A 16,088-nucleotide genomic window follows, 5' to 3' on the forward strand; every position below is an offset into this window, starting at 1 on the left:
AGTTGGAGGAACTCGGCCAAACACCGCACAAGGGGTACAAGCTGCAATTATTTTTATTATTTTGTAGAAATGTTTCGGAGACAAACCTCCGCCGCAACTACGAAAAACGTGTTATCACTAAATTAATGTTAACTGGAAAAACACTGGTGCCAAACCCAAATGCCAAAATTTGATATTTCGACACCAGCTGCTTCGTGCCAGCTCAAACAAGTTTTAGGTTAAAAAAATAAATTTTTTAGCGTTGTTTGCAATTATTTTCCTTTACTGACGAATGAAATTGATTCTTTTGGAAGTGCGGTAAAATATTTTTGAATGACGTAAAGCTGCAAAATTTAAGAATACTTCAATCCCCTGAAAATGGATGACGCTTTGTAAGAAAATTTAGCGGTCCTCGGCTGTGAAGCTTCTCTTGCTAAAATAAATTTGTTATTATTTCGAATTTACGACTTAGCTATTTATCTGGCGCAACCATATATAGTAAAAATAACTTTTAAGAAAATGCGTGCGATCAACGGTATCTTGTAGTCACTTGAAACTTGCACTGCCTTATACTAAAATTCAATGCATTATAAAACTGCATACCTGAAAAAATTCGAAAAATTCTGTTGCATGTTTTGATGAAATTTTAAACAATTCTGTGCAAAGTTTAGTATGAGCTATATTCTGTAAAAAACTTACGGTGTATTTATAATTTTGCAACGGCGTATGTACAATATGAGAAGAAATTTTAGCGGTGGGGCAAGTTCGACGCTAGCAATTTTATCTAGCATTAAAGTTTCTGCATAAATTACTTTCATGTAGAGTTAAGTCTCAAACCATTAGTTTCCAATTTTTTCAACTCAAAGAGTGGTAGAGATCAATCGAATATAGGCTGTGGCTAGAGAGAACTTCTTTTACAAAATCTCGGTTTAGTTTCTCTTCGAGCTCTAAGATTGATACCCGTTAATTCTCTACTTATTAGTTCTACTACAGCGGGTGAATATAAAAGATGTCGTAAAATTAATCATTGAATTTTGTTTTTAAGTAATTTTTTTACTAAATACGAAATAAAAAAATAAAAAAAGATTTGGCGTGATGGAAATCCCTATTTTAACCTTTGCTTGTCTGTTTGCATACTACAGCTTTCTAGTATAAGTAACGTACGCCGCTAAAATTAAAATTGCAAAATTTATAAATCTTCCGATAGGGAGAGTAGAAGTGATACCATTAATACAAGTTTGTACAACGCTTCGAACAGCTGATGATATGCAAGATTTCCAAACGAATCAAGTTCGCGAAGGATCGAGCAATGTAATATAGGAAAAGAGAAAGGCAATTCACAATTAACTGCCATCAGAATTTGCAAATGCTAAAGAGCCAGGTCATTTGCTCTTAAGTGCTCGTTTGCTAGAAGAACGTCATAACTCAAAAAATTAAAATTGCGAGAAAAAGACTGCAAAACTTTCAATTTAGTATGCTTCCCTAAGTAAAATTAGAGACACATATTCGTGTAAAGAGATACCCTTGATGCACTAAATTTTTTATAAAGCACAAAGGAAGGTATAGCGGTAATTTCTGCATATTTATTTAAACGTTTTTCTCTTGCGGGGTTATGACGTTCTTCCGTCATGGGTGTTGAGCCACAAAAATTATGTGAGACATATTACAGCCCCATATTTCGCTTAGGATTAAAATATATCCTTACATAATTTTGATGCCGAATATTAAATTCATTTTTGGCACTAAGTTGGCACTGGTTATTTATAAAATCAGCTGCATTTTTTCCAAGCACATTTTTATACAGATATGAGTAACTTCCATATGAAAGTTTTATTTTGTACGATCACCGGTTTCGAACTAAGGGCACATAAAACAATAAAAAAATATGACAACAATAAACCCGTTCAATGTCCGGTATGGGGAAGTTAATGAAAAAACCCGTTACAGGTAATATATTTAAGGCATCGAACACTGATTGACACAAAAACGGTAGCAATGACCTACCTTTGGTACTTCAGCATGGCGCGTGGCAGCAGAAAACTCCCATTCTCCGACACTTCCGTTGCACACTTTCCGTGCACCGGCGCAATTTCTTCGGACGCGACGGCACCTACTCCGTTTCCTGGTCCTCCTCCTCCTCCTTGAAGGCTAACCGTATTGCCACCTCTCTCCAAATCCGATGACGGCGAAGCATTGCGCGAGTGCACTAAGTGTGCACCAAAGCGTTGCATATACGTGTAGGTCAGTTCGCCGGAATGTTGGCGACGCAAATAGCCATCAGCATCGCTGCTATGGCCACTACGTTGACTTCCGCGCCCGCTGCTACGACCACTGCTACTATGCAAACTGCTGTGCAAGCTGCTGCGGCTGCGATTGCTCTGCGTTGGGGCGAATGACGATGCACCACGAAACATTGTTTTAAGCGTATTGTGCTGTGGTTGATTCTGGTTACTGTTACCGCTACTGATTCCGATACCGCTGCCGCTGCCACTGCCATTGCCAGCATTAGACGGAACTTTTGTAGTGACTGTGTTTGTGGAAACAGTAGTCGGCACTCTTCCCAGACTGCCCGCCTGTTGTTGTACTTTCTCCTCCATGTTTTCGATATCATTGTCGTAGGGCAACGTTTGGATTGCATCGAAATTGTATGAATTGAAGTAGGCTTGCTCGCGTGTGCGCTTCATTTTGGCTGCTTCTGAGGCGTGGTCATCGAAATCGGTGGCACCTTTTGCTTGGCTCAGCGATAGCGGTGGCTTGTTGCAAATTGGCATTTTATTGGCAGTAGTGGTGGCGGTGGTGTTGTAAGGCGTATTGGCGTGTTGGCGTAGTCTCAGCTGCTATGTGGCACGCTCACTGTGGCTGCAGCGTATGTGTGGCAGCGGTGACTACAACTGGCAGGCGGTATGAACACAATTGTGGTGAAAATTTTGGCAGTGTTATAGTTGTTCACAATTTCATTGGCAGTTGATTTGCCTGTTTCGTTTGCCTGTAAAAGAAATGTGAATAGAAATTAATAAATTTTCACTAATTTATTTTTTTAATTTTCTTATATACAGCTTAATTAGACTCGTGACGATCGTGATAAATGCGCTTTTTTTTTTTTAAGTCTCAACAACAGTAGGCCAGCCTGAACGCTAATGAAAGTAAATTATGTTTTTGTCTAATTTTCGCTTTTTCGTTTTAAAATTTTTTCACTTCACTTCATTTCATTTTTGCTTATCATTTCTCCTGATTGTTTTTGCTTAATCTGCGCGCTCTAGCTTGAGTTGAGGCAAAACAAATTGGCATAACATATGCACATACACATATACCGCCTAGCGCACGCTGGTTATATTAGGGGAATGTGGCGCAGCGCGACGCAGGTTGGTGCGAATTCCCGTCCGGCGTTAAACATCCGCCTGGTGTTGACTCAGTACGTCTCAACTTGGTCTGCACAACTGGTTTCGCTTAAATGGGCAGTAAGCTCAGAATGCGCACAGTTGTTGGCAGATAGCAAGTGGGTAAATGTGTGTATAAATATATACTTGCATATACATACACCAGCGTTCAAAATAATGGAAGCGCGAGGAATAAAAACTTTCTAGCTATTTTTTTTATTTCATTTTTTATTTTTTTTTTATTTTTACAAAAGTATAGCGTATTTTACAACAAAAACCATATAAATGAAAATTCGAAACTTTGCACAAAATTCAACAAACTGAGAAAAAAAGAAGATTTTCAACTTTTACTGAGAATTTTCAGAAAAATTCTTGGCATGCAGTTTTATAGCCCATTAAATTTTAGCCCTTTGCGGTTGATGCCATTTGCAAGTCGTCGTAAAAGTTGGTGCCGCCAGTAAAAGGGAAGGAAAGATTGCCGGGATCAGTAGAGTTAAGATTAGTAGAAAGCTATTACTATTAAACACAATAAATCAGTTTCAACGAACCCATATATTTGATTTAAATCACTAAGGGACAAATAACTCTGAAAAGCGAAATTTCCTCCGACCAGGTGGTGCTCCCATCACAGAAATTTGCTTATTGCAAAGGGTTAGTATAAAGTATAAATTTTAAGCAGCTCACATTCTCGTTGAATATTGTCAGAGCATTGTCTTCCAAATAAAAGATTTTCGAATATATGCAAGAAAAAAATATGAAAAAAATTTCAAAAATCTACGCAATTTTTGAGCGTCTTCAAGCTTATAATTTAGCATGCTAAAATTTAATGGGCTATAAAACCGGATACCATGAAGCTTTTGATTACAAAAGTTAAAGTTTTTGATTACAAAGTTAAAGATTTTGATTACAAAGTTGAAAATTTTATGACGTTGAAATTTGTTAAATTTTCCGAGTTTTGAGTTATATAGTTTTTATTGTAAAAGGTACTATAGTTTTCTAAAAAAAATTAAAAACAATAATTAAAATTAAAACTTGGTAAGTCGTCGTGCTCCTATTATTTTGAACAAAGCTGTATATATTTGTAACGCGGGTGGCACTTTTGTTTGTCTTAACTCAATTTTACTTCTTACTTTTCAGTTAAGGTGTGTAAATGTAGCAAAACGGATATGGTTTGCTTCCCATAGCTGTTTGGATTTTGTAATTTATGCGTTCGTTTGTGCTATTTAGAGCACTTCTTGCTTTTTACTCTGGGTGTGATATTTTTTGTGCATTTTGTTTTTCTTGTTTACCAAACTACCTCTGCAGTGTATTGCAGCCTTTTGTGGTGGATATTCAAGAAAATCAGCTTCGAATTACTCGTGCTTGTACCCGAGAGCAGTGATTGCCATGAAATGGAATAAAAATATTCGTATCTTGAATTTTAATTGGTTATGGTATTTGTTTTAAAAGAAATTTCTAAATGGCTGCATACAATTTCAAAATTGAGATCAATAAATATCAGCAGAAGTTGTCAAATATACTATATATACTACTTACATACATATATACATATGTACAGTGTACTCTCTCTTAAGCGGACCCCCAGAGAAATGAGAATGGCTTCCAAAAACGCTTAAATTCCCTAAAAATGTTTAAGAGTTTCAATGCCCTTATTTATACGAAAAGAATTAGAAAGAATTGCTCGTCAAAAAATATAAATGTACGTTATAAATCTAAGTATCCATTTCTCATAAAAAAACTCATATGAATGAGTTTTGCAAATTAGTATTTTTCCAATTTTGTTTGCTTTGGACTCATGACAGCTGTGATCGTTGATATTGTGCATGCAATTATCATTTTTATTAAACTTTCTAGTATTAACATAACAATAATTGTCGCAAAACAGACAGCTCAAAGCTGATTAGAAAAAAATTAAGGCAAAGGAAAAGCAAAAAAAGATACAAAAAAAAAAAACACACAGCAAGTGAACGAAAACTGGTTCCATTAAAGTGGATGCCGCCTTGTCAAGTTTATATATTTACTCTCTTCAAGCGGATACCATTGATCCGGTTCAAGAATGAATTATAATACCTATGAGTTGAACGCAATTGCCTTTAAACGAAATTAAAACAAGTATTGCGAAGCAAAATGTTTTGTATTACGCAACATATTTTACGCCAGATCCTGGGAAAGTTTTCTGCATTCATTGGAATACTGAATTTTCTTTTTCGCAGTTTAATTTCATTAGTTCAATTTATTGTGTAACAAAATAGAGTTGGGTTTCTTAGGGTGCTTAGACTCTTGCGGGGTTCACTTAATGAAAGTGGGGAAGCTAGGACTTTGTTGTTACGCATGTGAGTATGTCTAAGGACCTTTTCAAATGCAATTTTTGAAAAGCAAACATAAGACAGTTGTTCTGCTTGCTACGAGTAATGTATTTTGCTCTCCTCCTTTCAAGTCTAGGTGCATATCCCTATTTTGGCTCGCTTAATTACTTTGATATCTAAGCCGAACTGAACGATGGAGCCTGGAAAAATAATTAGAAAAGTCATCACAGGCGGCAACTCTATGATCCACCATATCATAGTATATTCCAACCAATGTATTTAATATGTGGCCAAACCTATAATCCGCCAATGGTGTGATGAATGTCTTTACTTCATGAAACATTTTAAGATTAAAAAGAAAAATGTTCAGAATGATTACATTACATTGGCTCCTTTTTTGAACTTGCCACTAAAACTCAGACACAACATTTGTTGTAGTAACAATAAACATTACTGTGGTAAGGAATTATTTCCTCAATATCCCTGCGCTTGTTTAGCCTGCATCCCCATTAGAAAAAGATTTTAAGCTGCTTCTTAAAGCAAAATCTAAAGAAGGTCTCCAAGAGCTCCATGACAAATTAACGTGCATATATTCATTGCCAAGTCCAAAACGTTTGAAGTTAACAGTGATGCGTGATAACAGGTTCAAACCAAATCGCATTTCAGGCGTTAATTGTGTCCTCACCTAGAATGAATGAAAACAGAAGTAGATCCTTCATCAATCTCTACTGATCTTCCATTAGTACAGTTGGTAGTGTTATCACCGGGCACTGCCTAATCTGAGCACATAGGAAGAATATGGTGTTCCCCTGTAGTGACCTGTGACGGACATTGTTGAATATTTTATTGAATACCAGCTTACTTCTTTGGATGTCTGGCGGGCTTAGAATACTACTCCGACTTTTTGAGGGGTATCAAAAAGAGCCTCTAGGCTTAAGGCGTCCATTCTACACCCTCATGGAGAGTGGGAACCACTTTAATGTCAATTAACCAGTTATTGCGCCATTATAAGAAATATTTTTTATATTCGGAGACAAGTGCCATAAAGCTAAGATCCGTGGAGTTTAGTGTTGGTTTAATTCAATTAATGAGTTCTTTTGGGTATGTGAAAGGACAGTGGCTCTTTAATAGCACAAATACTTGTTCTCAAGTAGTGGTAACAAATTACAATGATTTTCGGATCGTTGAAAACTATTCTGTAAATTATTTGAAAAACTAGTTCGCGTTTTTAGCCATCCAAAAAGGTATAATAATGTAATTGAAGTCTACATTAGCTGGACCAATATAACGTTATAACGACGCCAAAAACTATCTGTTTAGCGCCTTGTATAATTTAAACAATCGAAAAAGTTCAGGTGAAAATTCTTTTGGGATCAAGCGACCCTGTATGTCTCATGCCTCATTGTTTTGTAATCGTTTTTTTTTTTCATTCTTGGTGACCCGTAAATCGTTTTGTTGGGTATTTGACCGAGCTGATGCTCCAATTTGGGATGCGTGTCTGCGAACGACAAATGGTTTTTTAAGAGGAGCTGTTTCATCGCAGAACTACACTTCGGAGTTTTGCCTTTGCTTGCCGTGGGACGGTCATTTTGTGTTTCATGTGTACTGTAGGTTCAAACACGGACTTTACCGTATGGTAGTCATGCACAAACCGTTCGGACTTGTGGTTGCATGTTTAGTTAAAAATATTAATGCGAGTACTTATTTCTTATTTATTATTTCTCATTGCTTTTTAAGATAAATGGGACACAAATAAATTTTATTATTGTACAACATTGCATGTGCACACCAGTAGTCGAAAAAAAAAAATATATTGAAAAATGTCATTGTGCACCGGCAATTAACTCTAAACAACTACAGTGGGCCAACAAATATTGATGACTACTTTTAATGTAGTGCGTAATTTGTGTCTAATTACAGTTTTAGCTTCAAACCAAAAACATGTAAATAGAATGAAAAGTAATGATTAATGGTTGGCAGTTTAAGGAAAATTTAATAATAAAAAAAAGTTGTCATTGCATGCGATATTTTTAAATAAACACAAAGTTTATGAATTTGAAGATGGCTGCATCATTAAGAAAATAAATATTGCTTAAAACGTAGAAGAAAAAAAATTATAAAAACTAAACAACAATTTGAAGCAAAGACTTATAGAAAATAAAACGATGACAAAAACAAAAAATAACGAAATCGAATTGAACTAAACAAAATACTAGAAGGCGTGTGCACCAGTGCAAGTCTCGACTAAACAAAGAAGCGATTTGAAAAAAGATTTAACTATTGCCGCAACACAAAAGCCGATGCCGAATTGCGCTAACAACAATGCTCAACAATTGCTGTGGCAGTCAAAAGTAGTAAACAACAAAAAGTAGCAACAGAAAAGCCGTGTCGAGGTTGCGCGACCCGCTTGTTGTTTTTGTATGTACTGTGGTTATTTGCCATTTTTTGCTGTTGTCTCTGCATTGTCTGTGCCGCCACAACAGCTACCGTAATTACATATGTACATATATACACTGCTGCTGTAAGGCTGTTGTTGTCACTGTTGTTAGCGGTTGGCGGCTAACTGCTGCTGCTGTTGCTGTTACTGTTGTTGGTGCCATGGCTGTGTTGCTACTGTAAACGGAAATTACCGCATCATTGCAGTTGAACTGACAATCAAACGCTTCGAACGAGTGATGTTGGAACGTTTTTATTTTTTTTCATCTTAGTATGAGTTCGACAAGTACGACTATAAACAAATTACAACAATTGCAATGGAGGAGACCAAAAACAGTGCTCGTACTAAGCAAAAAGTCATATTAAAAGAGTCTGAAACATAAATTGCACGAAATCGCGAAAAAAGGCCAAGAAGTGTCAGTAAAAGGGGTGTGCAAAGAGGTAGCGCTAGTAAGGAGTTTGCAGTTAAAAAAGAAGAAATAAAATAAAGAACGGCATTAGAAGACGAAGAGCCCTTTACGATTGCACAAAACCGGTGGCAATGTTGCAATAGCAGTTGTTCGTTGTAAATAAAAAAATGGTTAATGGAATAAAAAAATAAATAAATACAAAAATTAAAAATATGACTACGGGTATATTTCTAATGATGATGTGAGCCAAAACTGTTACCAAATATTGGCGCCCTTAAAATATACTTTAAAAAAACGTCTTAGAAAATGATTCGCTAGTTTACTTTATATGAGCGAAATATTAATAAAATAGTGATCTTGCAAATAATTAAACAAATGCCTTGCGTCTTAGGAAGATTCTTTGCAAATTGTTCCTTGCTTACACTACTATATATTTACTGCTACAGACATTGAGAGAGATTTTTATAAGAAATTCAGTTTAGCTTAATATAAAAAGGATAGGCCATAGAAAAGACTATGCACAAACATTTTTTAATACTTCTCAAAGGAAATTTTTACTCTACACACTATATTTTGCTTTGTTGCCTTCATGGTAAAGCGTTCATTTGAGTCACCACTCCTAAAATACGTTCCAGCGGTAGTAGACTTTCAGTTAAAAAAATTTGCTCAAATGCATTTTTCGTCTAAGCGCACAAGTCTTTGGTGAATATTGGCTGCCAAGCAGAATCTACCGAATACCAAATGCAAATGAATTTTTTTTTTACTTTTTGCTTTAGAGAGTATGGGGTAGAGATTTTTAATTGGAAGTTTAGAAATAATTCGCTATTTAAAAAAAAAAAAAATATAGATAAGCTTGGGACTATTTAGTGACGAGCATAACAGGTTTTTATAAATATACTTTTTAGAGGAGACTTTTCCGCCACATATACGAGTATACGAAATGCATAAGTATAAAAAATTCAAGTTTTTTAGGTTCACAAACAAGTTTTTCTATCAAACTTCTTTAGTGCAAAGATTTTTAAATGGCAAAAAAGATACTCCCAAACTTTTAAATAAGAAATAGAAATTACAATGTGTATGTATTTTGGAGAGTTTAGTGTGGGGATTTTAAATTGGCGAAAGCGTTGTTTGAAAACCTAGAAATAATTTTCTACTCTAAATACAATGTTTACGTATTTTGGAGAGATTCGTGTAGAGATTTTTAATCACCAAAATAGATGTGTGAAAACTTAAAAAAAATTTTCATTCTAAACACAATGCTTACGTATTTTGGAGAGATTCGTGTAGAGATTTTTAATCACCAAAATAGATGTGCGAAAACTTAGAAAAAATTTCCATTCTAAACACAATGCTTACGTATTTTGGAGAGTTTCGTGTAGAGATTTTTAGTTGAAGAAAAATGTGTAAAATTTAAAACTTTTTCCATTTTAAGTAAAATTGGATGGCTTTTTTTTAATAATTTTTTCTTATTAATATATATTTGCTTAAACTTTTTTTAACTATGTGTCCATTAAATCTCTAAATTAAAAGCCCTTGTAATGGTTTTTAATAAAACCCTTGCAATGAGTGGCTTGAAATTTTCGAATTCTCCTTGAAATATGTTTTCAACCGAACTTCTCCCTCGATCTTACACTTTACCCTTATGAACGGCAAGTAGTTATCGTAGATGGGTTTCATAACAGAAACTAATACGAGGCCTTCCACTATTCGCTACAGCAAAGTGGTTATTAGAAGCTTAATACCCTTAGGGATGAGTGAATTCTGGCTGGCATATCACGCACAAGACAACTTAAAACTATTCTTCATTAATGGAAAACAATGTTTCGTCCTTCAGTATTTCGAACAATAAGACGCAGGAGAAGTGCGCATATCATTACGATAATAAATAAATATTTAAGAAAATAAAATGTTCACAATATGCCAATATTTCATATTTATTTGTAATCCATTCAAGATCAAGCAACTTCGGTTAAATCCACCACCTCTTTTTGTTGTCATCATGCAAATTTGTCCAGTTTGCTTTGTCTCCATACTACAATCATTATAGTGTCATTTTATACTTGCCATATGCTTCATTTGATTCGGAAGAAAAAACCCCTAAGGCCATAGAACGATGTGGGCAAGTAAGGCTACATTACCCCGTGAGCTACCTACTCGTTAGGTCATTCACTGACTTTGTTCGCACGGCTGGTAGTATATTGATAGCAAAAAAAAAAGCTCTGTCAAAGGGGTTGACTAATGATATGGCAAAAAAGAAATATAAATACACACATTCAGAGGAACCAATTAATGACAAAAAATTATAGTTTGTTGTGACACGTCAAGTGACAGTCAGCATGCGAACGATAGCCACTTGGTGTATCTAGGCGATGATTTCGTGAATTTAGTGCCAACAAAGGAAATGTTCTGTCCATTGACAAGCTTATGTTTTATGTATTATTTTGCATTGAAGCATTGTTGGCACGTGACTTTCCAGGCAACAATAAAATTAGCATAACTAAAAATTTATTTCCATTTAGTGTGTAAATAATTTTGACCCTGCGCACTTTTCTTTGAAAACTGGAATTGATGTATAAATTACAAATGGTTTTTGTTTTATTTTAAAAATAGCATTTAATGCTGGTAATGGCTGAGGCACAAAAAATTCTCATATGATTTATAATTTACTCACTCACACTCACGCCTTTACGCGCTCACTGATATTTGTAGTAGGATGTATTTTCTTTTTTTAGTCTATTTATAGATGCACGAGTATTTTCTAAAGGTAATTGTAGAGTAAGGCTAAGAGAACTAAATATTTAGTACTTGGTGTGGATAGTTAATAAGGTTGTGGTTTAGGTTTAAAGATTCTGCGCGAAGATGGAATACTTAAAGTTAAATTATAAATTATCTAGCAATCATGAAATGTTCTGCCCACAAAGTTGGAGAAAAACGAGTATAAGAGATTTGGAAGTTGCAAAATACATAGTAAGTTGATCTTATGGATTTCTCTCATTTAAATATTTCTTTGAATATCTAAATGTATTTGATTGTAATCACATAGCTGGCCACTATACAGATAATCTAAATAGTTAGCCGGAGAAACTTTGATTCCTGTACTCGTGTTTCCTTTTTTTAATTTTCTTTAAATCTACCCGACCTCCTAATAAATCTGAGTAGATCTTGTGCTGCCAAGGTGGTCGCTTCTTAACACATTAGTGCCGAAGATCTCAATCCTGATTCGAGTGCAGGTCGGGAAGACGCACAAAAAGGGTGCCTGAGGTGCCTACCTTTTCCATGTGCTTCACCCATAGAAAATGGCCCGTCATTAGTCCAACCAGCTGCCTACAATCCCTTCTGTTTAATGACAGGAGGATCTGCGACAGTCGGTTGGACATGACAGGTAACATCAGTTTTGTGCCTCTGCAGCCACTTTCAGCCTGCCAAGCTCGCTTGTGGGTTAAGTAACCCGTTTGCTAACCGTGGCTTTGATGGCTGCAGAAGAGAGTGGCAGAACAGGCTCTTGGCCAAAGAATTTGCCGTCAGAGCCCATTCTAGCTAAAGAGTCAGAGATCTCGTTACCCGCGATACCCACGAGTCCCGGGCCTCATGTTAGCCTCAAGCTATTATGCCTACCGACATAGTTCAGTCTAGATTTACAGGACTCAACCACACTTGAAGTGGTTGGAGAGCTGTCTAAGGCCAAGAGCGCGGCTTTGCTGGCGCTGCAGACACATACATTTGCTTTATTAGATTTTCAGAAAATGGTTATGGCTGTTGCCGAGTTTTGCAAAGTGCCGTAAAAGTAAGCACGGAAAACTAAATGCTTTTTATGGTACTAATGGCGATTTTTAAAAGATTTACGCCAAATACTAATTAAAAGCCAATTTTTGTTTATGCTGCATGGAAAATAATCACTTGCATTTGTCAATGAAATCTTTGCAAGTGTTTTAGACATATTTTATAGAATTGTTTTGTAGGATATTGGTTTTGTGATTAAATTTGCTATCATAACGCAACTACTTATGAATACAGCTTTTTTAACTTTTTTTTATAAACAAATTTATCAGTCATTTTGAAGAGCTTTTAATTCTCAAAAATATTGGTTATCGATTTTGAACTAGGCCACATGTATTCATATAAATATTTGGAGCAATAATTTTAATCCGAGGATTTATCATTTTTTTTTGTAAATTTGAAGCTTGTTTATATTTATATATAAATTCAAAATTTTTTTTAATATTTGTGAATGTTTTGTTTTGTTTTATGCCAAGTTTTGTTGGAATACATTCGCCATATTTTTTGTATATAAGTATATATAATTGGCGCTTACATCCTTTTTGGGTGTTTGGCCGAGGTACTCCTTTTATTTGTGGCGTGCGCCTTGATTTTATTTCACAAATGGAGGGACATACAGTTTTAAGTCGACTCCGAACGGCAGATATTTTTTTATGAGTGTTTTTTTCAACTTTTAACTTTAATATAACTTTTTCTTCAGTTTGGTATTTCACGCAGAGTTGAACCTACGTTCTCCGAATTCCGAATGGTAGTCACGCACCAACCTATTCGGCTACGACCTCCGCCATAAATGGCGGAGACTTTTAGCTGTGAATTAAGATTTAATTTGCTTACAAATATGTAAACGAATGTTTAATAATATATTTAATATTTTTGTAGAGTTATTTTTTCTCCAGAAATATCGGCTCTTTGTAAAAAAATTTTAGAATTTTTGTTTTGTGAAAAGTTTTATTTGAATACATTCAGAATTTTTTATGTAGAGTTTTTTCCATTCTAAAACCACACATTTGGTGTCTCTGGAGGTATTGAGAAATGTTTTACTTTTATTTATAGAATTACTTTATGAGGTACACGATTTTAGATCGAAAAAAAAAATTTTGTCACAGAAGCACCCACATTTTGTAGACATTTTTTTAACATTTTACTGACTGTATGGAAAACTTTAATTTATTTAATTACGTAATGTGTGTCGCTTCAAATTTTCAGTATGAGTGGAAGTATTTCCCAACATGCATAAAAAGCTAAAGGATAGATTTTTTAATCTATACAGCTACAGTTCAAAGAGTTAAACTATTTTTTTTACAAGTTTTCTCATGTATGCGTGCATTAAAAAAAAAACAGAATTTTTCAAATTTTATAATTGAGCCACTTAGAGAATTAAAGCTTTTTAGAGAAGATACATTTTTCTCTTACACAAAATTAAAAGTTTTTAAATATACACTGTACAAAATAGTACTGCGAGATTTGTTAAAACCAGTTTTGAAAATGTTTCGTTACTAAATTTATTATTCACCAGATTTAAGCATACATTTTTTATTTAATTTTTATCTTACTTTGATTTCACAGAATGATGCATATACATACGTACAGTAACACTAACACTTCTAGCACTATAAACTTCTTAAAACTTCTCAGAACTTCAACACTAAGCTTCACAAGCTTGCAGATGGCCAACAATAAAAACCCACGAACCAATTTGAATTTGGATTTATCACACAAGCTTTTTTTAAGCGGAATCGCAGAATCAGAATCAAATTACTCTATGAGGCTTTCGTCTTCGTTCTCCGCGATTTTTACGTTTTCTATTAATTTTCCATTTTACCAAACACGATTACGTTCGCCTCTATGGTTCGATCCTAACAGTTACACGGTTAGAAGTAAACTGGCGCGAGGGAGAACCTTTGCCCGCAGTCTTTGCATGCTTCACTTCTCAATAGTTTTCGGCGAACGTAGGTATTTAAAAAAGCAAAAAAGAAAAAAATAATATCTAATAATGAATATTGAGTAGAGAAATGTTGAACTTAGTAGCCAAACCGGCACCAGCTGGTACCAATGATGTGCTTGTATATTTAAATACGTAAGTAAAAAACCCACAGCAGTTGTTAAATTCTCTGATTTTTACTCGCTATATGCGGCACACTTCTTTGGAAAAAGGTACAATACTACTTATAAATAGAGGCTTAATAACATATGTATGTGCATACTACAGCTTATCACAATACTTATACTCGTACATACACGTGTATAAGTTAATAATGGTACTGGCATCCAGAAATTAGACATTTCATAGGGGAACCCTATAATTAATATGTTATAGATCCGTTTTGTTAATTAAGAAAAACGTTAGAGTTAAATATTTTTGATATTTCTTGACCTACTTAACTTTTCAATGAGTAGCATTTGGAGTTTCTATTCACAACTTTATTTAACGATATGCAAAAATTTATGCAAAACAGCTAAATGTGAGTGCTACAAAAATTAATTAAAGCCATTAATAAAACACAAAATGTGAGCGGCAGTCGATACATGCGGGAAATACGCTTAGGGTGATACATCTTAGAGTCACTAATTTTAAGCCAAATTCCGAATTAACCTACTAAGTGGTACGAACTTTGCGTTATGGATAGATCTCGGTTTGGTTGTTCATACTATTAGATGGTTGATTGTTGGTCAGTGAAATAGCAATCCTAGTGAAACCAATTACCGTTGACAGATATAATTTTGATATAATTGTTTGAGGAATCCCCACTAAATATTTTATTATTTCATTCATTTTATACCATCGCAGCTTTTCTCAATAGACAATTTATGAAACAATTTATAGGCATGCCATGAATTTGAGAATAATAAACAGGCTAATTTCAACAACATCCACAGATGTACACCTACATAGAGCTCTAATAAATAAATTAGCTAACGAACTGAATCCGGAGCTTAGACTAAAGCATTTCTCAACAGCGACCAAAGACACCGGTTTTAGACGCAGAGGACGTATTTTTCCTACTTGGATTAAAAAAAAAATTGAATATTTTGGAAAAACCTTTTTAACGTAAATTTTGCTATTAATTTAAATTTTTCTTTAAATTTAGATGACAGCGCCTTTAAATATTATTGAAATAAAGTTATCTTTATCTTTAACTATATATTTTTTACAATTAATATATACCTTACAGAAATAAGTAAATATATGTGCAAGGGTATCTTCAAATGAAAAACTATAAAGAAGCAGGAGAAAGGTTCCACCAACAATTTTAAAATATATTTAGGAAAGTTCCTATTGTACAACAAAAATTCAACTTGACTAAACTTACTAAATTAAAAAAGAAATTAAAATAACTTCATATGAAATAAGTATATGTGCATTGGTCTTTTTTACACTTTTTACAACGTTTCTATAACTTTCGATTTTCCAATAATAAATATGTTTTTCATTTTGAGAAAGGACATAATTTATACGTATAGGCATAGAGTCTGTCAAGTTTTGAAGAGTGGAATCACCTATCTTATCCCACTCTTCCACTAAAGCACCTTTAAGGTCTTTGATTGTCTCAAACTGCCGACCATTTTTATAAATACGGGCCGACAATATTCCCTAGAGGTCCTCAAGTGGGCTTAAATCGGGACTTAGTGCTGGCCAATCCAGAACTGAAATTTTTCTTGCCAATAGGAAGGCCTTGGTTAAACGAGCTGTATGGATTGAGGCATTGTCTTGCTGGTACAGCCAGTCGTCTTCGTACATGTTTCCCGAAAATTAAATGAGAACATATTTCAACATAAAATTCCGCGTTGGTTCCTGTCGGAAT

The 16,088-nt window shown here is 34.6% G+C and overlaps 1 protein-coding gene across 2 annotated transcripts in view; it reads right to left on the minus strand.

The window, feature by feature from the left end:
- LOC129243876 (putative uncharacterized protein DDB_G0282133) overlaps positions 1-16,088 on the minus strand; it is a 219,843-nt gene that overhangs the window by 91,065 nt on the left and 112,690 nt on the right. For both annotated transcript variants that reach the window (XM_054881283.1, XM_054881284.1), the window contains exon 4: positions 1,984-2,965. In XM_054881283.1, the coding sequence (XP_054737258.1) occupies positions 1,984-2,750 (767 nt within the window). In that variant the 5' untranslated portion in view covers positions 2,751-2,965. The remainder of the gene's footprint in view (positions 1-1,983; positions 2,966-16,088) is intronic.

Source organism: Anastrepha obliqua, chromosome 4 (assembly GCF_027943255.1).
Source record: "Anastrepha obliqua isolate idAnaObli1 chromosome 4, idAnaObli1_1.0, whole genome shotgun sequence".
Classification (NCBI taxonomy): Eukaryota; Metazoa; Arthropoda; class Insecta; order Diptera; family Tephritidae; genus Anastrepha; species Anastrepha obliqua.